This window comes from Pagrus pagrus (assembly GCF_965226575.1).
Source record: "Pagrus pagrus genome assembly, chromosome: 1".
In the NCBI taxonomy this organism is placed as follows: Eukaryota; Metazoa; Chordata; class Actinopteri; order Spariformes; family Sparidae; genus Pagrus; species Pagrus pagrus.
Window position 1 is genome coordinate 24,757,809 of NC_140185.1, and position 22,812 is coordinate 24,780,620.

The window sequence follows — 22,812 nt, forward strand, 5'->3', positions numbered from 1 at the left end:
ACCATAAAAACGGAACATTTTGGAAGTGTAGGGATTCTGTTGAGTTCATAGGGACTGATCACTTGATTAAAGTATCTTTCCTAGTGCAGAACATCAGTGTTTGATAGATGACTTGATCGCTCTACTAGCAGATAGTTTTTTCAGGTAATGCAGCCATCAGCCAGTGTGTAATCACTAATCCCATCTAATTTGCCTTGTTCCATATGCATCATAAAAATACACTCTTATACAGCTTGATACATGCAGGAGTATATACATATGAGAACGCATGAGGTAAAGACCATTGTTCAAATCCAGTTATCCTTGGATTTTGAGTGATATGAGTCTGGGAATGTGTTAATTGGGATATTTTTATTAATTTTAACAATTTAAAAAACAAGCCCAAGTTTCTCTGAGGGTGAAACACATGAGAATCTACTTCACATTCTGGCACTCCTCTTGTTAAGGAGAGTATTGGAAGGTGTTTTAGTTTCAGTATAGATGTAATAAAGCTATGTCTAAGTGTGTTGAGCTGTGTGCAGGGCTACAGGTTCACTCCTGAATGGACACGGTAAACAGACACCAGACTTTTGGGTTGAAGATACCCTCTGACTTAAGAATTTCATATGAGGGTGTAAGGACATGAGGGGGAATCCTGTGGCTGGTCAGGGATTTAGATTTTTTATTTTGTTTAGTTTATGCAGAAGTACTATGTGGTGGCTCTGGATATGCTGCTTAAACAGTAGCATTTGGTCCAGCACAGCAAGCAAATCAGCAGTTAGCTTGAAACCATCCGTGCCGCAAGTTATGCCTAAAATTTTGCAAGAACATGTAACATTCAACAGAGCACAGGAGATGCAAAATGATTTTAAAAAGATTATTTGATTATAATTCAGTGTCTAGATTAAGTTCCCTACATAACACCAATTTACTCTTCTTTCAGGATCATCTCGTGTCTTAACATTGGGATTCTTATTTTAAAAGAAGTCATGTTTAGAAGAAGAATACCCTTCTCGCAGATTGCCTTTGTCACACTGCTGGGTTTCGGTGGTGGTATTTATATCTACAGACCTTACTTTGACCCGGCGCTGAAGAGTTCAGAACAGCAAAACCAGGATGTGCCAAAGAAACAGAGTGAAACAGACAGTTCGTCACAATAACTCATCACTCAGGAAATACTTCACAGACAGAAGCCAGAAGAACGACATCAAAGGCTGCTGGACTGTCAGAGGTGGAGGCTGAACTAAAGTCAAGACCAGCATGGATAAAGTTATGCTATTTGGGGGATTGTTGATGTGCAAAAATAAAATATTTAATAATTTGACCTCCTGAATTATCAACTGTTTCAAAAAGACGTGTCAAAGTTTGCCATGACATGCCATTATACATTTATTTTTTATTTCCAAAGCTTACAGAAGGAAGTCGTTTGCCTAAGACCTTCTCTGAATGCTTTATGTTAAATGTATATACTGAATGAATAAATAAATGTTACATACTGTCTTTGTGAATCAAAAAAGTATAATTGGTACAGCTCTGAGGCTTAATATGTCATCAAACACAACTTAAAGTGCTGTTAACCTCTTCAAGTGGCCTCTAGAGACTGTGATGTTCATTATACGCTGCCATCTTTGTATGAGTGCCAAAACCAGGTTTAGGTGAGATTGTAGAAGACCATTTCATGATGGTGTGAATTATATGATAATTTAAAGGTTGTACTTAAATTATCCTTAATTTCTTTCTTCATTTTAGTTCTTGGGGCGTGATTATTAAAAAAACTGAGCTTTTCTATGGGAAGATTTTATGTGTCAAGCTTGAGACAGGACACTGTCTTATGTTTGTTTCAATTTAATGTAAATTAATATGTTAATTTCAACGGTTGGGTATTGTTCAATACTGACTTTGTATAGCCTACTGATATCGGTATTGAATGGTACTGAACCACCATAGTACTGATACTGGCACTATGGATATAGGCTGCTTTATACTTTATATACAGCTTGATACCTTCAGGGATCAATGAAGTTTTATCATTAATAATAATACATCATAATTTATTTGTTGATGTGATTGTAGCCTATTAATCTGAATCTGCAAAGAAGCTAACTGTGACAAAAAGATATTAAATAGGCACAATCAGTGGTGGGATATATAAGAATTGGCCACCTGTTGAATTTGTACTCAAAACAACATTTGATGTCCATGACAATTTCTGTAGTCTCATTTGGCCACTTGCCGCCATTTTTAAGAGGGCTAAGCTCTTCATAACTCCGTTTTTGGACATTTAATGCTGTATTTTATGTTGTAGAACAAAACTAAATATCTTAAGCTTGTGGTAACCACAGACCTTATTTCAGGTAATTAACTGAAAACCCATTGAAAAAACTCATTCACTTTGGGACATGGGAACCGGAAGTTCAAAAATGCTAACTGGTGTCTGGGGTTGAGACTCATTACTACACCACTCTATTCCAACATATTCTGCTGATAAAGTTTTGATTGTTTTCATCCAACATTCTTACATATTGCACCTTTAAGTAAAAAGCACAATATTTCCCTCTTAAATATAAATACTCAATAAAAGTACAATTACCTCAGAAGTCTATTTAAGTAGGCTACTGTACTTGAGTAAATGTATTTGATTACTTTCCACCACTGGAATTTAGCCTACTTAGTTAACAAGTTGTCTTATAAATGAGGTGAAATAAAGACTACAATATGCCCCTATTAAGTGTATTGGAGTATTTGTGTAACGTAGCCTGAAGTAGAAATACTCGAGTACAGTAACTCGATCGGCCTCTAGTCGTCATGGTGTTGTAACGGCCGGTGTTTCCCCTCAGTTAAGCTAGCTGTGAGGATGTAACGGCCGTTAGCTCCGTGGGGAGGAGCTGTTTCTCAGCAGCACGGCTCACCACGGAGAGCAGAGCTGCGGGTCAGTGTTAATGAAGCGGCTCTCATGTCAGCAGCTAATGGCTCAGGGGCGACGGAGAAAGTAAAGTCTTCATTTACTCACCTTGCGGAAGAGTCTTCAGCGGTCACTTTTAACTAACTACTTTTTTTAAACACCACGACACGGCAGCAACGCCCCGGGGCTGGTGAGTAACGTTACTTACAATGTGTTTCCAGGAAATGTCAGGCGAACAAACCCGTCTGTAGCATCTGTCAGGAGTTAGCGAGAGTTTCTAAAAGTTTCCTTTAACGTTAAATTCACTCATTTATCTGCGTTGGTAGCAGATTTACTGCCCAATAATCTGCTTGTCAAATTCACCCTCGTTGTCGTTACTTTTTTTTACACCTGCCTCCTTCTCAGACTTGTTAGCTTTTTCCACACTTGTTCAAAACTCGTATAAACTAACATCGCTGTTAATGCAAGTAAAAAAAACAACGGGTCTCTCCAAGCAGAGTTCAAGTTATTCACACGTACAACAGAGTTTAGGCATGTTTGGACCCATAAGCTGGCTGCAATATGTCTGACAGAGGAAGCTGGGAAGTTGGCATCCACATCGTCCTTCTTGCCAGAATCCATATCAAGTGAAAAGTGATTATTTCTTGCCTAAGAGGCCTCCTGACCATCAGTGACAGTGCCAGCCACATGAGGACCAGCTGAGGGTCATTGATATCTTCTATTTGTTACAGTTTGAGATTTGAGTGTTTGTTTGTGTCCCAGCAGAATGAGGATTGAGTTTTATGTCCTCACAACGAGTACTGCTGCTGTAGATAAATCCTCACAAGGTATTTAGCTTTGGTAGCCAGGAGTTTTAAGGATGCATGGTGATTTTATTCTGAGTTACACCATCATGTAGTGTGTCATTTCTGCTGCTGCGCCCTTTCAGGTTTATGGTATGCGCATATCCGGATTTTCCCAAGGAGCTGCCGGCCTCTGTGTTGGACAGCTGCCCAGGGTGGGTCTTCCACTTCTCCCTGACAAATGATTAAAGCCGCTTTTTGTTTGCTGGTCTGCATGGGTGGTAGCACTTGCCTGGCAAACACGAGCAGAGTTAGTCCACTTCTGCTTTATTTAAACCTTATCTAAATAGGAAAGACTTGTGGAGATTAAACATCACTTTTAAGAGAGTGCCAGCAAAATATGCAGGAATAACAACAAGCTACAGACGAGCAACACAAGGTAGATGACTAAAATATGCCACAAAATCATGAACAGAATTTCTAATACAACAATTTAAAAGATTTTATCAACCTAAGTAGCACCTTCAACCCTCTTAAGAGCTGTCAAAATTGTGGTGTGATCATGTGACCCTGTACAAAATGCTTGCACATGTTTTCAGACATTTTGAATTAACCAAGAGCAAAAACACACTGTTGAGACCTATTGACCTATTTTCCCCTCTTTCTGCACATGGTATGGGTATTAGTTATTAGTTTGTGGTAATTTTAGGCTAATTACAGTTGTTTCAGTAAAATACACTATGTAACTACAAATGAACAATTAATCAAATTACCAGAGAAAAAATTTACCCTGGAGGTTTCTGGGGTCCCAGGGGCAGGCGACTGCTTTGACTAGTTGGTAATACCGACTTGAATGCTCTGATCTGATACATGGATTGGTTATCAGCAACGATACTAATCTTTATAAGTGGATCTTGTACTGGTCAGATGTGAGCGATCCACATCAACTAAAGATCTACTGGGTTAAATGGTGTTAGATTGTCACCATGTGACAGCGAATAGACTGTGTTTACATATCAGAATTGTATTATAAAAGGAAAAAAAGTCATACTATTACATGTCTGTTTCTAATTTGTGTTTTTAAAGCTTATATACTCAGTACACAGTGCATCTCTATCAGTTAAGAAAAACAAACAAACCTCCTCTACAGCATCTTGTCAAAACGTGCCAGGATAATCACCACTTACAGTATAGACATAGGTGTTACCAGACAGGAGTTTTCATTGACGTTAATGACACCAATAAATTGTGTTAAGATCGGCGTCACAGTTAGTTTTAAATTGCGCTTTAACTGCTGCTTGTGAGGCCCGTTCCACTTAAGGAATGACTGTATTATGTGACACCTCAGTCTTGTAGTACAACAGGGCCTCATTTGTTGTCTGTTAAAAGGTTGTGGGAAACACGAGACTAATGTTATTTCTTTCAAAACCAAATTAGTTTGCGCAATTTCTAAGGCATAAAAGGTAATTAAAGAAAGTTGATATATTTGGGAGACCACTCAACCCTGGACAGTGATTCACAGTTAAGAAGTCTCAGAGGTGTCTTCTTGCCAACTTTGAATGCTTTCTTAATGCCAGCTCATTTCCACCTCCTTTAATGTGAAACCAGCATCATTATGTTTCATTTGGAGCGCTCCAGTACAGTTCTACATCCAGTACAGGAGGCCAGGTCGAGAGTTTGTTGTTTCAGACAGGTTGATTTAAGGCAGTCTTAAGGATAAGGCGTGTTGTTTTTTCTTTTATTTACCTCACTCTGTGTTTTCATATCTAACACAACGGAAGATCATACCCTGCCATTAGAGCTCGCTTCCTTTTTACAGCTGAGATAGGTTTGAGAAATATGACTTGGCAATAGCCTTGAAATGTCATATAATTTGCAAATATATTATGCATGAATGTTTGCTTTAATTTCACTATTACACTCGCTTGCAAACATGAGATTATGCTATTTTTGTATTTCGATTGGGGCTCAGTAAGAAGTTGTCTGAATAGATTAGCCTGATAATAGTCTGCAAAAACTTGCTGACACAATCTGCATCTCCAGCAGTGTGGTTTTGTTTGACTGTGTCACTTCTGTGACCTGTTTTCACTCAAAACATATGTCTTAAACTGACTCAAGTTTTACTGGCAGAGTTTTCAATAATAATGTCAGTAACTCTGGTAGAAAAGTGTTTAATCTGTTGACTAAGTTAGAAGTTGTGGTAAAAAATGTACATACACTTGTAAAGAAAATGTTTATCATGGCAGTCTTCACTTCCAATGATTTCTACAGCTCAAATTTTTCTGTGATGGAATGAGTGGAACCCATAATACTTAAAACATTCATGAAGTTTGCTTCAAATCTGAATTGATTATGGGTCTTCTGAAAATGTGACCGAATCTGCTGGCTCAAAAATATACATACAGTAACTTGAGCCATCAATTTTGGTGGTTATAGAAAGTTGTGTGAATCAAAATTTCTTTGTAGCGTGGCCTCTGAACTTCTTCTGAGTGATTATGATTGATAATGGCTAGTGACTTTTCTGGGCCCATTTTAATAGGGCTTGTTTGATACACCTATTAGACTCAGCCACAAACAGTACAGTGTGATCGTCTGAAGCGCCCAGCATTGATCTGAAAGAGCCAATTATTGATTTGAACAACCTAGTAAAGTTTCAAAGCATTTACAGGGCCCAAGATCAACTGTACAAACCATTGTTTGGAAGTATAACGTGCATGCACAAGAAAATGCAAACTATCACCTACTGCTGAGAGAACATTGGTCAGGATGCTCAAGAGTCAACCAGAAACCACCAAAAAGCAAGTCTGCAATGAATGAGAAGCTGCTGGCAGACAGGTGACAGTGTCCACAGAAAGAAGCCCTCGCTCCAGATGCAGCACCTTAAAGCTTGACTGAAGTTTGCTGCTGATCACATGGACAAAGAAAAAACCCTCTGGAGGAAAACTCTGTTTTCAGATGAAACAAAAAATGAGTTGTTTGGCCACAATGAGCAGCAATATGTTGCCAGTAGATCTGGTGCTCTAAAGAAAGTACATGGAATAATGAAGAAGGATTATCTCCAAAGTCTTCAGGAAAACCTAAAATCATCAGTCAGAAGATTGGGTCTCGGGTGCAGTTGGGTATTCCAACGGGGCAATGATCCCAGACACACATCGAAAGTGGTGAAGGAACGGCTAAATCAGGCTAGAGTTGAGGTTTTGGAATGGTCTTCCCAAGTCCTAACCATCAGGAACATGTGGACTGTGCTGAAGAAACAAATTTGTGGCAGGAAGCCAACAAATTTAGTTGAACTTCACCAATTCTGTCAAGAGGAGTGGTTAAAAATTCTGCCAGGAGCTTGTGGATGGCTATCAGAATCATCTAATTGAGGTGAAAATGGCCAAGGGATAAAAAAATCAGTGGAAGTGAAGACTGCCATGATATACATTTTCTTTACAAGTGTATGTAAACTTTTGACCACAACTGTACATCACTGCTTTAGTATCCCTTGTTTTGTTTTTGTCGCAGGAAAAGTTCGCTTGTAGCTAATAACATTAACGGTGTCTCAGTTCAGTCTCAGTAGTCATCCCAGTTGCCATTAATGTGAGCCAACATGCACAATAACAGGACCCTCATCTAAATGTGCTGCAGCCACAATTAATCGTATTAATTTCGTCTGAGCTTTTCCTGCTATGACAAAATGCCTGCTGTGAATAAGGTCGACCAGGGACGCGTGGTTGCCACGTTCTCTGGTACACCTAACCAAAACTAATGCAATATACAGAACAGGAGGTGTTAATTCATGTTTATAGGCATTGCTAAGTCTGTGTGAGGTTGAACAAAAGTTTAGAAACATGGCTCAGAATAATGCAATAAATCCTCCCAAATTACCAGAAAGGTGACACAACTCTTTCAGCAACACTTTCAACAACTGAACTTTAGCTGCTGGCCTGTTGTTAAAGACTGCATACATTTTAGCTAGGTGTGACTAATACATTGCCAACTGGGTGTATATGTATCAGTAGAGGGCCTTTTGAATAAAAGATAGTTGAAATGTGGCATGAAGGTATGTGTTTTAAGCTAATTAGTCCTGCTCATATTTGAATATAAAGGTGTGGATGTTTAGATCTGATAAAACAATCTTCACTGACCAAAATAAAACAAGCTGACAGGCAAGCAGTCATTCTGTTTTTTACAGTTTCTATGATGACTTTGGTGCTTAAAGAGTCTATTTATAGTGAATATGCAGCTCACTAATGGCATCATCTTATTTCTTTTATTAATAACAGTGAGATAGCTTTTTTGAAAACAGAAAGAGATTGATAAAAGTCTAAAACATATGTTCAAGAACGAGCAGTAAAGAGTAATAAAACTGAAGGAATTGGAATGCATAATAATTTCACTAAAGTTTGTGTAAGTTATTTAATGGTTGATGGCAAGTGATCCAACCTGAGCTTATCTCATCAGCCCTGATGGAAAGGCCTATGGCTTTTGAAAATTCTAAATAAGACCTTATTTATAACTTTTAACCCACCTGCGTCAAAATAGGCCCCCGAGCAAGAATGTGGACATGATAGTTCGGGGGCTCGGTGGTCTTTGCTCACCGTTTATGGCCACATCAGTGCTTGAAACAAACCGTTTCCATCACTGTGCATTTATCATGGATCCTGATTTTGCACAAGACCTTAAGCTGCTTATGGCTGCAGATGAAAGGCTCACTGGGGGTTACAGAAGAGGAATGTAAGACTTGTCTGAATACTTTTCTACGCATGGGTCATATGATCCATCTGTGCTTAGTTTTAAATGTTTTGACTTGAATTGGTCGACCATGTCAAGTGAAAATGTTGTGTGCTTCTCATTTTCATTGTGTAAGTGTCATACAGTACGTGCCTTCACACTTGCTTATTTAATAATATTCAACAAGCTACTAATGTATTGAGAAAAACTACAACTACTACTTTTCAAAGTGACAGTGAGTAGATAGAAACTTGAGTGTGGTCTGTTTTGGTGTTTGTGGCTGTAGAAAGACAGGAATTTATAATGCTTCCTGTCACTGTGTCAGCATGACGAAACCGCTCTTTTGTTACACACATTCACCCACAATGCCATGTACTGTACAAATGTGTGTCTGCGGGCCAATAGTGAAGATAAAATGTATTGCTGCCTTTGGGTTAAACTACACAGTATGGAGGTGGACCGGAGCCTGTTTCTTTCGTTACTTATTAAATGTGTGGGAAAATGTGGAAAGTGAAAGATGTTATGCCAAATTAAGCTGGCAAGTTTGACCTACATGCTGTCATTGGCGCATTTTCACTGGTCCTTCAGATTATAGATAAATAACTGATTTACACATTAATTGTGAGCTCTCCCTGTGCTGTATTTGTTGACTTAAGGTACCAGTGTAATGGATCGCTTTATCTACCATAGTGGTGAGATCTTCAATAAGTCATGAAGGTTGGCATCTGTTGTAGGACATGATGTCCTTACGTAAATCTAATGGCAAAGACAGATGTGTTTTAGCTTTTGTTTTTATGGTTGTTCTCAGTTGACCTGCATCAGAGTGAGGATAGATTCATGTGAAGATGATGGCCACCGCAATTAAATGTTTATTACTAACTGTTAAATCATCCAGTTGGACTGGAAGGATGAGTCTACACTCCAATACCAAACTCCTGTTGTGTAAGATATTTTTCCTAAATGATCTTTAGGAACTTGAGAGACAGATCTTACACACCCATTGTTCACCAACACAATGTTTTCAACTGTGTTGCCTGATTTGACCTCCTGTCTGTGTGGGTATGTACTGTACAAACTGGACTTGGTTGACATCTCTCTCCCTCTCCTGTTGGTTTTGTTGCCCGTTAGTCTCTGTTATACAGAGAGTGGTGAATGAGGCAGTCATTAGTTTAATCTTTAAGTGAATTCATATGGTATTAATCTGAAAAATTAGTTCCCAGTTGGAAACATTTGTGTGAATTCAATTTGGAAAAAATAATTGAAACAAAATGTTATCACATGACAAGCCAAATTTGATGTCATACAGGCAGAGACTGTTTCATTGATAATTAGAAATCTTTTGGTAATTCTCGTATTGCATATGTTTTGTAATTTGTAATATGGTATTAAGTTGTAACCGTTAGTTGCTGTCCACATAGAGTGACCTAGATTAGTTTAAAAAATTTCAAGAACACATCGAAGTCTCCAACTGTCTGAAACCTTTAAAAACTGGCAACAAATGTACACTTTCCACTTTTAAAAAAGGCTCTGTCATTTCCCTAAAAAGCTGGCTACTGCAGTTTTTATCAAATGTTACTCAAACAGGAGTAAATAGTGCTTTTTTCTGGGACTATTTTCAGCGGTGGCAGATGAATACACATTTGGTGTGCCAGAATGTAGAGCAGGAGCAGTGCATAGGTGCTGTGTGACTCATTGATGGGGTTTTTTTGTAGCTTTTGGACACAATGGCACAGAGGAAAAGTTATATTAGGGCTTTGGCTACGCAGGAAACACTTGTTTTTTTAAGGAAAAAATAGTTGTTGGTTTTACTTTTTGATGGTCAGGATTATCCCTTTAAATATCCAGAGCTTCTTGCAAGTAAATCGTTCTCTGGTGTTTGTATGAGATGCAGACGGCTGTCAGTGTGCGTTTTGCGTGTCACCATCGACATGATCCAGTCAATGCTTTACATTTGGGCAATAGAAAAAACAAATACCAGTTCATTTTGAATTTCATTTCTTTGCCAAACAGTATGATTGTAGATTAAGTGACTTGTTTGTCTGTTTCAGAAATTAAGCACTCACTATGTCTGATGGGGAATATGATTACCTCATCAAATTCCTAGCCCTTGGTGATTCTGGCGTGGGAAAAACCAGCTTCCTCTACCAATACACAGATGGCAAGTTCAACTCCAAGTTCATCACTACAGTCGGAATAGACTTCAGAGAAAAAAGAGTGGTAAGTTCAACCAGTTTTGAGTAAAGCGTAACTCAAGTTGGCTTAAGAACTGTTGGGGATTTCCTCCATTCAGTTAAAGCACACATTCTGCAATTCGGATGTAAGACTTCCTTGTGTTGGTGTGTGCTACAAGCATTTACGGCTGCCTAATCAGGGGCTTAAATGCATTCCTTCACTATTAAGTAACAGGGTTGTAACAAAAGCCGACTGATGAATGTTGCAACAGAAGTCCGAGTTATGACTAATGTTGGTGAATGGCAGGCAGCACCCTCCTTAAGAATAAACACTTCATACCATTGGCAAACAGCTGAGCAGTGTTCATATTTACTTAATATTCACGCTTTAATGCTGCTGACCTCCAGCTCCAAGAATAAAACAGTTTTTTTTTTGTTTTTTTTAAAACTATAATGGACACTAAAACTTATTTTGCTGATCATTAATTTTTATTAGAAGCTTTTCCATCACTTTTGAAAATGATTTGATTTGAAAATGTATATTCTCACAATTAAACGTCATGATTAAAGGACAATAAGTAATTACAGTGTGTCCTCAAACAACCCAGAATGTTGATGCCTGTCTTTGATTGTTAAAATCTGTGAAATGTAAAAACCATACAACAGACCGTCTGTCAGACAGTCTGCTATAGACGGGGTCAGCTGACATCTACTGCATTTAATACACTGACTATGGATATACAATCTCACATAGACAAAAAATCTAAGAGTAAAGACTTAACGCTACTTTCAAGCTTGAATAGACTTAGGCATCCACCTTAACTGGCTAATGAAAACTAATGCAGTGTTGAATAGATTAAAGACCAGATGTGGATAACATCTGAACGAAGAAATGTGCTGTGAAATTAAATTTACTTCTTGGCAGGTATACGTTTTTTCCTGGACTGTTGGGAGAAATCTCAATAACACTGAGTTACTGTAAGCAGCCGTCATCCAGTTTACAATGAAACAACAGATTATTGCTGCTAATCTTTTAGAGTAAATTCAAATCAGTGAAAATGTAGGTCTGTGATGCAAGAGTTTGTATTTGATGTACTTTTGGAGGAATAAAAGAGATGTAATACAGAATACAATATGCACATTGGTATTGAGTTTGTGGTATTACCTTCGATTGCCGTCCTCAGAGACAGCTCAACAACATTCATTATTATAATTAATTGATTTAAAAGAAAAAAGTAATTCATACATAATTAATTAACAGGTGTAGCTGGTGGATGTTGCCTAGGATGCCTTTACATTCTTGATTTCTGTCTTTAAAGTAAAGGAGAATGTGCAACTGGCACTAAACCACACTAGGAATTTCCTCCTTTGAGCCAGCAGTAACAAAAAGCCATGTTCCCCCAACAGAACCCATCCAGATTGGGATTGGATTTTTCTGTCTTATCTTTTTGGTTTTGTAGTTTTCGATATCATGTTTAACTTCACTTCTCCCCTCTGTTTCACTCAGATGTACAAATCAACGGGTCCAGATGGAACTTCAGGTCGAACCCAGAAGATCCACATGCAGCTGTGGGACACTGCAGGACAGGAGAGGTACATGAAGTACTTCAGACTTTCTCAACCTGGTCTTGTCTTCAGTTGTTTTCAAGTATGTCTCTTCCTCTACTAATTGTATGTCTCATGTGCTTTACTTCCTGAATGGTATCAGGTTTCGGAGTTTAACGACTGCATTCTTCAGAGACGCCATGGGTTTCCTCCTCCTGTTTGACCTCACAAATGAACAAAGCTTCCTCAACGTCAGGAACTGGATGAGTATGTCCTCTAATGTGTCTCACTAAATGTACTTGTTTAGTTATTAAACTGATGGTTCTTTCAAAAATGACACCTGAGTTAAATCCCTTTTTGAATGCTGAAATACTTTCAGTGAATGGTAACTAAAACACTCTTTGTGTCTTGCTCATCTAAGCTGCTGTTAAACCCAATATATTATGTGATTAAACAGGACTGAAAACATACTAAATTGCTGAATGCACCTCTCAGGTCAGTTACAGGTTCACGCATACTGTGAAAGTCCAGACGTCATCTTGTGTGGCAACAAATGTGACCTGACAGATCAGAGAGCAGTGTCTGAAGATGAGGCCCGTGAGCTGGCAGAGAAGTATGGGTATGTCTCAGTTTTGATCCATCTGTACATGAACCTCTCCCTCAAGTGTTTGTCAAGAAGGCAGTGGCTGTATTGTTTGTCCAAGTCTGTGTAGGAGAATGTCACACTAAATTGGTCCTCCTGGAAAGGCAAATATTTGTGTATACGTGTAAAATATCCTGCTGGACACGCCTTTACTAAAAAAACAGATATTGTAGTGGAAATCAATACTGTGTTAAATGTTTTAAAGGCCTTCAAGAGGGAAATAGACCAAATGTTTATGGTCTTTTTTTGAGGGAACTTCAGAAACCAAGGTCAGGTTTCTGTTGTAACTGGCAGCAGCGGTCGGTGGTCCTGTGTTTATAACTAATGTGTTCCCACATGCAGAATCCCGTACTTTGAGACGAGCGCTGCAAACGGACAGAACGTCAGCCAGGCAGTGGACGTCCTGCTGGATCTCATCATGAAGAGGATGGAACGATGTGTTGACAAGTCCTGGATCCCCGATGGGACCGTCCGAGTTAATGGAGCCACCAACCCAGACCTCTCAGAGAGTTCTGACAGGAGCAAATGTGCATGTTAGAATGATGAGGAGCCATTGTGGTTACACATCTGTGTCCATAATAGTGGTGAAAAAATAGGAAGACATCCAAATTGGGAGTACATATATAAATAATTACGCATATATTGTGTTCTATGTTGGGTAAACCTTGACATTATCTGTCCCTTGCCCCACAAACCAGTGCATTACTGATACTTTCATTGAGATGCTATATTAATTGTCAGAGTTAAGTGCCTCTCAAATATGGGCATTTCATTTCAATTAATATGATTAGTTTTTTACATAATTCATTCATATTGGAGTGTGGGATATTTATTTGTTATAACGTATGGCTGAAATGTTCAACTTCAGTCATCAGCTGGATATGATGATCATGTTATCAGGTATGAACTTTGTGCTCCAAGTCGAAGCAATCTGAGCTGCTCCGTCAGATGTGCCATAATTACACTGTTAATGCTCTTTACTTGCTGTAAGGTTAGCGTAGATTCACACTGCAATTAACTCAAAAAAGCCACTTTTATGTCTCTTTCTACTGCCAGATAAATAGTGACTGTAGTCAAGGTTTGTTGATGGAGAGAAGTTTCCGATGGATGTATTTATAGATAACCAGTTATGTACTACCAATGCTCTACTGTCAGGCTGCAATCTCATTGGTGCCACAGCCTTGAAAAATGTTGCCAATCCGACGATAGATGGACAATTAACACTCATTTATTTTATTTTATAGATCAATAATTGTGCTTGTTTGCCTCCAAACGAGAATTATGGACTGCAGTTTGACTGAGTCATCTATACTTTAGAATGTACGGCAACACGTTCTGCAAATAGTTACAATCATTGATGCTCAGTTGTTTGATAAGAGGAAAAAATGCGTTAAAAAAAGCGAAAAAAAACAACAACTGAGCAATAACTCAGGAACCCAGGTAGTGTATCCTGCTGTACAAAAACCCACACAATAAATAAAGAAATAGAATTTGCATATTTTGACTGTTTGGACAAAATGTGATGCTACGATTAGATTTACCTTTTTAAACTAAAAAGTTAGTTTGGGGACATCTAGTGACGATTTAATTCAGTGCTTCGGTTGAAAAATGACTCTCATCAACTACTTATAGATGTTTAAAACAACCAGCCAAATCGTTCTGCCTCTGTAAATACATAAACGTTCAAACAAATATTGTCCCGGATAACGATTCGATTAATAGGGTCAGACCTTATGGATATTAAGTAACTCCACCCGTAGTATCATTATTATTATCATCATTCACTTGTAATGTATTGTATGGAATTATATCAGATGTGATCATATGTCAGATTTTAAATGCTTGCACCTTGTGCCGTGGCCCCATGATGATTATGAATCTAAATAAGTTCCCACGGTGTTTTATTGTTATGGTGGTGGGCCGACAATCCCTGCGACAATTATTAAAAAATGTATACACTTTTATAAAATAAAAACGTTGGAATTCAGGGAAAAAGAGGAAAGGTGCTATTTCACACAGCAACATGTTATAATTTTACTGAATGTGGCTACTGTTTAGGCTGTTGTCTTCTATATATAAATATCTTACAAAAATAGTATGTATACCCAGTAAAACACTGAAATGGTATGTCCCAACTGTTATCGTGTCACACACAAATCCACATTATTTGTATCACACTGTTTTTCTTTCTTGTATTAAGGGGTGAATGTGTTTTAGATAAGACACTGAATATATTTTTTCACTCAGTTTCAATCCACAGTTTTGAAAATCTATTACTGAAATTGAATTTGATTATATTAGTAGGACTAAACTGAAATAGTTAATGTTTTATAATTGTGCCATACAGTTTCATATGCAAAATATGTAAATTATGTCCAAAAATAAACATTTTTATTTATGTATTCCTTGAAGCAGTATCTCATTTCATATAATCAGTCACTTAGTGATGTGTACAAGTGCCACTGATACCAGGTCCTGTTCCTAGGCATCATTGATCTCTGATGTGTGTTCATAATGAAACATACAACACAAAATGTTCTTTTTCACAACACCAAAACAATACCAAATAAAATCAGACCAATACCTTCTGATACTAACACATATGCACACACTATCACAGCCTTTATCAACAGGCCCAACAACCTAAATACATACCAAAACAAAGAAAAAAATAGTACATAAATATATAAAATGCTGGATCTTTGCACAGTGATTTCATTATTATATGGAAAACATTTACTAACTCAGGATAGAAAAAGAGAACAAAAGGGAATTGTGTTCAACCCTATCAATATTTTGTAATACCACAGTCCACATTTGAAACCCATTTTTCTTATTGCAAATTATTTTAAAGCAGATGATCCTGGATTTGTCAACAATTTACCTGGAGACCATGTGCTACCAATTCAATTATTTGATATGATTGAACTAAAAGACTATTATAATAGCATTTTATCAATGCGTGACAGTCTCTAATGACAGTTACTACAATAATCTTGTTTCAATGTAAACTTTTTGAATCTCTCATGATTTAATTTTCGTATCATCAGTAGTGGAAAAATAATCCAGTTTTTCCAAGAGCTGATTCATTTTAGTTTCACCTGTGAATGAGAAAACATCTTGGCTGCAACTGCTCTAAACCCCCTCAGGGGGCAGCACCTCCTCGTCACACCTCCGAGTGCAGCGTTGATTATCCAGCGAAGAAGAAGCACCAGGAGGAGTGCTCGGAAGGTATCTGACACTTTCAATTTGTTTTGGAAACCTTTTAATTAAATGCAAAGATATGTTTTACCTGAAAGGTCAAGGCTTAAAACCAGAACCCTGACGATATTCCTGCCTAAAACTCACCAGTCCTTTTTTATTTATGTAAAGTTTGCTGTAGTATGTTAGCTATCAAGCTAGCTCACGTCAGGCTGTTCGCTCAATTGATTGCTTTTTTGACACACAAAACTGTCGCACGATGAAATAACTTAATGTAGAAGACAGACACGACTTGCAGCTCAAATTGTTGAGTTATGACTTTTCAATATTTCCAGTTCAGTGCTAAAGACAGCTGGCTAACGTTGCATTAACCAGCAGTTAACTAGTTAAAGTTTTCTGACGTGAGAGCAGATGACCTTTTTATTTTTAGCGAGCGTTGTATTTCTTTCCCGTCTCATTACGTCTAATGTTGTTTCGTTGGGTGTATTTACAGGAAGACGAGTTTTGCTGTCATTGAGTTGCCATGGTAATTCATAATTTATCTCCATGGCAATAGACATCATGGCTGTCAATACGTGCACGAACACAATAACTAGTGTATCTGTATGTATAGTTTAGTCTAGTGTATAGTTTATTATAAGTGATGATTTTCGTGGTTGTTATAAGCAAATTCACACTAACTGTAAGCCTCCATATTGATCAGTCTGTGGAGGATAATAGCTGGTTTGTGTGTGTATTTCTCTGGTGAAGTTGGTTAATTTAAGATCCATAGACAGGATTACACCCAAAGAGATACTTCACCTGTGAAGTTTAATGTTTAATTGTGTGTTTGTGCGTCTATGTGTTTATTCTTGCAGAATGCCTTTCCGGTTCTGTCCCCAGTGCGGGACAAAGTTGGTGCCTGAATTCAGATTCTGTCCGTCATGTGGGGAGAAGCTTCCCGGTCCTGGTCCTGATGAACCTATAACCGTGAGCTCGACAGCTTCTTTAAGTCGCACTCCACTCAAAAGTGATCAAGCTGCAACATCAGTAGTTAACGCGAGCCTTGTTGCGTCAAGCACAAGTGTTGAGCCCACTGAGAGTAAAGGTAAATATCTTGGCAATATTCTTTCATGAGTGACTTGGTGTTATCCATAGATAGTAGACTTAGCAAACTCTCTCTTTTCACAGCCTTTGCATGCACTACTTCAATTCCAATCACTACTCGTCCTGCACTCCGAAAGACCCGTAACTCACTACGACTGGACAAGGATGTTAAATTCAACCTTTCCACTGCACCTGTGGTGCCCTCCACTAAACCTGTCAGAGATGACCGGACTGAAGGTAAATTAAACGGTGTGGAAACAGCTATTTTATGATATGTTGTGAGGAAGTGAGTACAGAGACGTGCTGTATCAGTGTGGCACAGGTGTAAATAAAATAATTTGACTGCTGAGGCCTTCCTTTGGATCAAAGAGTCTCTGATTTGTATCAACAGATTATGGTTTTGGATTGGCTAGAACTCCTACAAAGCAGCACACAGTCACTTTTAAAGCTGACGCAGCGGTTGAGCCAACTGTAGAGTCTTCCTCTTCTCCTGTTGCAAAATCACCTCGACCTGGTGAGTTCAAACAGAAGATATTCCACATGAAAAATGCAGTGTCTCTCCTCTTTTCTGTCATAATCTTTTCTCTCATTAATCTTGACTGTGCCTGGATTCATATGCAGTCAGGGGAAAAGCAAAACTCTCCAGCCCTGTGAAGAAGCAGGCAGAAGACGGAAAGAAGCTGACTGATAAAACCAGTAAGAAAGCAGAAGAGTCGATGTTAGACGGCTGTCCTGTGGCCGTGACTTCCCCTGTTTCCTCACCAATCTCCAGGCCAACTTTTAAAGGTGGAGTGGAAACTTTCACTATTACCACACGACATGAATTTGTTACTGGTATTTTATCAAGTAAAAGGTTGAATGCATGGAGACGTGGTTAATCTTGTCATGGTATACTGTGTGCATACAAGTAGCATAAAATGACTAAGTGTAAATGGGACCACTAAATTTAAAGGGTGGCTCTTGAGGGATTTTATGTAAAAAGATTTTAACTTGATGTTTGAGTGATCTAAGACATATATCCTTTTAAAATAGCACCCATCCTCCTCTCTTCTTGTGTTTTCTGTCACTGACTGTGACATAATACTGTAAAAGGACATCTAGAAAAAATAAGTCCACATTGTTTTATTGATATTAGTCGTTTTTCGGTCAGCCTGTTCAAACACATCAGGGTGTCGTTAGAAGCTCAGAGTGACAAACTATATAGTTGTGCATATTTTTTTTTCTTTTTTGCATTCAACGTTTTTCTGTTGTCGCACAGCACACAACATAATTGGTTGGTCATGTTTTTTTCTGCATTTTCAGCTACAGGTAAAAGCAAAGCCAAGAAGGCAAAGCATGTGCCGGCTGTGGAGCCGCTGCAGGAAGGTGAGGAGGTGACGGACACAACGGGCAAGAAGTGGAAGCTGCTGAAACTGCTCAGTCAGAGTACGACGGAGCTCCTTTACGAAGGTGAAGCTGTTTACAGGACGTCGGGGCAAATACTGGAAAGTAAAATAAATGTACAATTAGACAAATTGGATATTAGTGATGATAAACCTGCAGCCATCACTTTAACTGTCAGATATCTTAAAACAGATACAAAAAGTCCTGAGATTAAAATAAGACACATTACAACAAACCATGAATAAAGAAATATACATTTAGACACTGTAAAAGTGAAGAAATTACCATAATAATAATTATTATTTTTAAATTGTGGATATTAATAGTAAAGTAGGTAATGACCTTGTTATGTTTACTCTGCCATATTCAACAAAGTCAAAACAAAAATAGTGTCTTGAATCCATAAAATCAGCTTGAATAAAGTTATTAAAGCAGATTTTGTACCAGACATACACAAAGAGAGGCTTGTCTAGTTTAGGGGATTGAGCTGCAGTTGTCTATAGCAGGATCTAACAAGTAACTAACAAAAGTTTAATTGTAGAAAAGAGCCTATAATGATATAATTTTGTGATTTTCAGTGGTCCAAACGGTTTCACGATCTAGTTCCAAAGAATCAAATCACATCCTAAAACTGGTAAGTGCTGCCTCAAGACTCATTGTAAAATTTAAGATGCTCTGTTGAAAAACTGCTGAATTATTATTACAACACGCCTCTTGAGGTGTCTCTTGTGTATTCATCATCAAATTTAATGTTTTCAGTTGTTCTCAATTTCCTGTAACAAATGCTCCCTCAGCTCTTCAATTTCCCTGAGTAGGATCAATAAAGTTTATTTGATCTTTCTTCCTCTCAGGGGGCTAAAGATGGAAGAATCTTTACTGAGCAAAACTTCCTGCAGAGAGCTGCTAAACCTGCAACTGGTGAGTGTTCAGTATGTTTCCTCAAAGCAGTTCTTTTAGTTCAAGAAAAACAAGTATGATGTCACTGATTAAAGAGATTTTCTGTCCCTTGTGGAAGGCGCACTGTAGTTAAATAAAGGTTGCAGCAATAATTATCACTGTCAGTTGTACAAGTTGTTCAGTGTTTATTTTGGCTGTAGCAGTCTGATGAACAGGTGACCAACAGAAATTAGAAACAGAATCGCGAACATTAACAGTGTGAAATAAAGAGTAAGGGAGGTTCTGACAGTTTGTCATGTGATCTAGTTACACAATATCACAAAAGCAGAGTTGTGCAAGAGGAGTCCCATCATGCCGTCTTTTAAGCTGCAGCTCTGATTGGTCATTGGTGTAACCAAACACATGTCGTGTCACACATGATAATCCTCCCACTGTCTCTCTCTAGTGGACAAGTGGATCAAACAAAACAAGATGGATTTTCTCGGGATTCCTTCTTGTGTTGGCTTTGGTCCTCATGCAGATTCCTACAGGTGTGAATTAAGTTCTGTCAATATTAACACATGTATAAAGAAAAGATTTTTACTTTAACTTGATATTCTGCCTTTTTAAAAACATTTTTTATAGGTTTCTGATTTTCCCAGACATGGGTCAGTCTCTGCAGTCTGTCATGGAGGAAGAAGATGAGCTTCTGTCTGAGAAAGTCGTCCTACAGCTCGCCTGTAGAATAGTGAGTGTACACTAGGTCTACAACTACCGATTATTTTCATCTGATTAGTGTGTCAATTATTGTTTCAATTAGTTTTTTTGGCCTATAAAAGGTATTTTGTCCAAAACCCAAAGATATTTAATTCACTGTCATAGAGGACAAAAGAAACCAGAAAATATTCACATTCAAGAAGCTGGAGTTTGACCTTTTTCTGTTTGTTTGTTTGTTTGTTTGTTTGTTTGTTTGTTTGTTTGGGGTTTTTTGTGTCAAAGTGATTTATCGTTGATCAAAATAGTTGGCGATTAATTAAATAGTTCTTAATTGTAGTTGCCAGAAAATACAAGATCCAGATTTTGTGAAGAACTACAATCCCGCCTAATTTAGGAAACGGTAACCTTTCTTTCCTTTTGCAGTTGGATGTTCTGCAGTACATCCATTCAAACGAGTACGTTCACGCTGATATTAATGCAGAAAACATTTACATCAAACCAGGACAGAAATCACAGGTGAGAAACATCCTGTAGTACAAACTGTAATCTGTCTGTGATGGACAATTTAAATGTGTTTTACGCTGACAACTCTTTGCTTCGGTGTGTGTGTGTTTAGGTATATCTGGTAGGATACTGCCATGCTTTCAGGTACTGTCCAGGTGGACAACATGTGGAGTACCGTGAAGCCAGCAGGACACCGCACGAGGGCACCATCGAGTTCATCAGCCTGGATGCACACATGGGAGCAGGTGAGTCACTCCTCCGCGAGCTACTGTAAATAAAATGCTACTGGATTTATTTTCTTCCCTCGACGAGAGACACTTGCACTCCACCCACAGTCCATCTGTCTACAGAGCCGTCACACACTTCACAGATTAAGACACATTCGATTTTTCATGTGGAACTGATAGTGAGAGTGTAAAAGGTTCTTTTAGCATTTGAGTTGTTTGACTATATAAACCAAAAAAAAACAAGGTGATGTGCACATCGGGGGACAGTTCAGTGATGTTCATGTATCAGGGTAAATCTGGGAGGGAAAACAGATGTTAATAGTTCTGTGTTTTCTCCTTTCAGCTCCGTCTCGACGCAGTGACCTGCAGTCTCTGGGTTACTGCATGCTGCGCTGGCACACAGGGACACTACCGTGGACTGCCGTCACTCAGCCGGACCAGGTAGCCACACAGAAACAGAGGTGAGAGAGTGTTATCATCAAATTAGTTGTTCAAGATGAAGAAAATGTAAGTTACTCAAAAGAGTTCTGATTGTAGGTACATGGAGGATGTTCCTGCGCTGTTGAGCCACTGCTTTGGAAAGAAGAGAGTCTCCAGTGAGTTAAAATGTTTACATACGTTTCTTTGCCATAAAAAAAAAAAGAAGTGTTTGATTTTATGTCCTTTGCCGATATATTTCTCTCCTTCTGTGTCTGTGTGTGTGCGATGGTGTAGGTGCATTTCAAACATACCTGACCACAGTGATGACACTGCAGTACTCTGAGCAGCCGGACTACTCTGCGCTGAAGGACCGACTCAGTCAGGCTTTACTGCAGCTGGGGGCGTCACCGGAGCTGCCGCTCAGTTTTTAGGTGAGGATGGAAACAAGTATGAACACATGCACCTGTGTATGTCTGGTCAACAATATAATCTGGTTTCACATCACAGGGTTCAGACCCTTTTTTTTTCTTTTTTTACCAAAAACTTACTCTGCAGAATATTTTATATATTTAATTTACTTTTTTATTTCATCCACTCTTAATAAGATTTTTAGTGACCCAGTGACACATTATGTTATAATATTGGCTTTGTATCTCTTAGTGTTTATTAGGCGATTTTGAATTCAAAGGGAAGATGAACTGAATCGCCACCTTAAAATTAAGAATCATGACAACCCTGATATAAAATAACACATCGTTGTCAGTTCATCCTCTGCAATCCACCATATAAAATAGTTATTTTGTTTTATGTTTCTGTTTCTGTGATGTAGCTAAAAAAGACTCCAGCTCAACATGTTGTTAAATGATAAATCAATGTAACCTTGTTAGGAAACTGGGCATCAGGGTTTCCAAATAACGTTATGTAAATTGCTTTATTGTTAATACGTGAAATCACATAATTAAACACATTATCATTAATAGAAACCTTCAACATGTCCCTCTTATCCCCAGAAATAACACCTTCTCAAATAGAAATATGAAACCTAAACCTCAAACTGTTATACGTTAAACACTTGTCATAATAATATTCACGTCTTCTTTGTTATATTTTCAGAGAAATGGAAAAGAAGACAACCAGAAGATGAGCTGTTTTTTGTTTTGTTTTTTTTAATCATGCTGTTTTATGTGATGTTTTATTGCACTGAGAGTGTTGTAGAGTTCAGTCTGTGTAGATGACACTCGATTGGGATCATTTTAATCATTTATGATATTGTTGTGTTTTCTCAGAGGTGTGGCACTGTCGGGTTTACATTTCAATAGGAGGAGGAGTCAAGTTCTTGAGTTTTGAAGAACAGATTTGGGTGATATTGATGCTTTGTTAGTTAAATGTGTCATAATGTTCTTCTAAACTTTACTGGTATTTTGACTGGTCACTTGTTTTTCTGTTTGATTAAGTGTTTTTTAATGAATTTACCAGGGTTGTTTTTCCCTGTTTTACCTTTTTGACATAAACTGTTAAACTGTTTCTTTATAACAAGCCAACACACAGGTGGATTAACACAAATCCTCAACGTTCATTTAAGTAGCACACATCGTTTGTTTGCCTCAATAAAACTGCTGTTTCTTACTACAAGTGCCTTAATGTCCTTTGACATTCACTT

The 22,812-nt window shown here is 38.1% G+C and overlaps 3 protein-coding genes across 7 annotated transcripts in view; 2 read left to right on the top strand and 1 right to left on the bottom strand.

Annotated features, from left to right (window-relative positions):
- Nucleotides 1-3,522, bottom strand: part of pigb (phosphatidylinositol glycan anchor biosynthesis, class B) — a 9,341-nt gene extending 5,819 nt beyond the window's left edge. Inside the window, exon 1 of one of the 3 annotated variants that reach the window (XM_084359394.1) lies at nucleotides 3,401-3,522. In XM_084359394.1, the coding sequence (XP_084215520.1) occupies nucleotides 3,401-3,502 (102 nt within the window). In that variant the 5' untranslated portion in view covers nucleotides 3,503-3,522. The other 2 variants (XM_084359397.1, XM_084359395.1) reach the window with 2 other exon arrangements.
- Nucleotides 2,806-15,140, top strand: rab27a (RAB27A, member RAS oncogene family). Its single transcript, XM_084359435.1, has 6 exons — nucleotides 2,806-3,071; nucleotides 10,428-10,596; nucleotides 12,058-12,143; nucleotides 12,259-12,362; nucleotides 12,591-12,714; nucleotides 13,081-15,140. The coding sequence occupies exons 2-6, from the start codon at nucleotides 10,444-10,446 to the stop codon at nucleotides 13,274-13,276; spliced, it is 663 nt and encodes a 220-aa protein (XP_084215561.1). The 5' UTR covers nucleotides 2,806-3,071; nucleotides 10,428-10,443; the 3' UTR covers nucleotides 13,277-15,140.
- A 722-nt stretch (nucleotides 15,141-15,862) lies between these two features.
- On the top strand, nucleotides 15,863-22,778 carry vrk3 (VRK serine/threonine kinase 3). Of its 3 annotated transcripts, none has more exons than XM_084357732.1 (16): nucleotides 15,863-15,969; nucleotides 16,797-17,026; nucleotides 17,110-17,262; nucleotides 17,417-17,539; nucleotides 17,647-17,811; nucleotides 18,328-18,474; nucleotides 18,987-19,042; nucleotides 19,260-19,326; nucleotides 19,751-19,835; nucleotides 19,930-20,032; nucleotides 20,425-20,517; nucleotides 20,618-20,750; nucleotides 21,076-21,193; nucleotides 21,270-21,328; nucleotides 21,447-21,583; nucleotides 22,266-22,778. In XM_084357732.1, exons 2-15 carry the CDS (start codon nucleotides 16,798-16,800, stop codon nucleotides 21,581-21,583), a joined length of 1,668 nt encoding a protein of 555 aa, XP_084213858.1. In that variant the 5' UTR covers nucleotides 15,863-15,969; nucleotide 16,797; the 3' UTR covers nucleotides 22,266-22,778. The 3 variants fall into 3 exon arrangements, with proteins under 3 accessions (XP_084213858.1, XP_084213857.1, XP_084213859.1); XM_084357731.1 differs by lacking the exon at nucleotides 15,863-15,969 and adding an exon at nucleotides 16,513-16,668; XM_084357733.1 differs by lacking the exon at nucleotides 15,863-15,969 and adding an exon at nucleotides 16,640-16,662.
- Nucleotides 22,779-22,812: the final 34 nt, after the last annotated feature.

Bases quoted from the DNA above. Each gene is read 5' to 3' on its own strand.
- rab27a (XM_084359435.1), top strand. From the start codon at position 10,444: ATGTCTGATGGGGAATATGATTACCTCATCAAATTCCTAGCCCTTGGT. The intron at 10,597-12,057 runs GTAAGTTCAACC...TGTTTCACTCAG, and splicing joins ACTTCAGAGAAAAAAGAGTG to ATGTACAAATCAACGGGTCC. The intron at 12,363-12,590 runs GTATGTCCTCTA...TGCACCTCTCAG, and splicing joins CAACGTCAGGAACTGGATGA to GTCAGTTACAGGTTCACGCA.
- vrk3 (XM_084357731.1), top strand. From the start codon at position 16,583: ATGATTTTCGTGGTTGTTATAAGCAAATTCACACTAACTGTAAGCCTC. The intron at 19,327-19,750 runs GTGAGTGTTCAG...GTCTCTCTCTAG, and splicing joins AGCTGCTAAACCTGCAACTG to TGGACAAGTGGATCAAACAA. The intron at 20,518-20,617 runs GTGAGAAACATC...GTGTGTGTTTAG, and splicing joins AACCAGGACAGAAATCACAG to GTATATCTGGTAGGATACTG.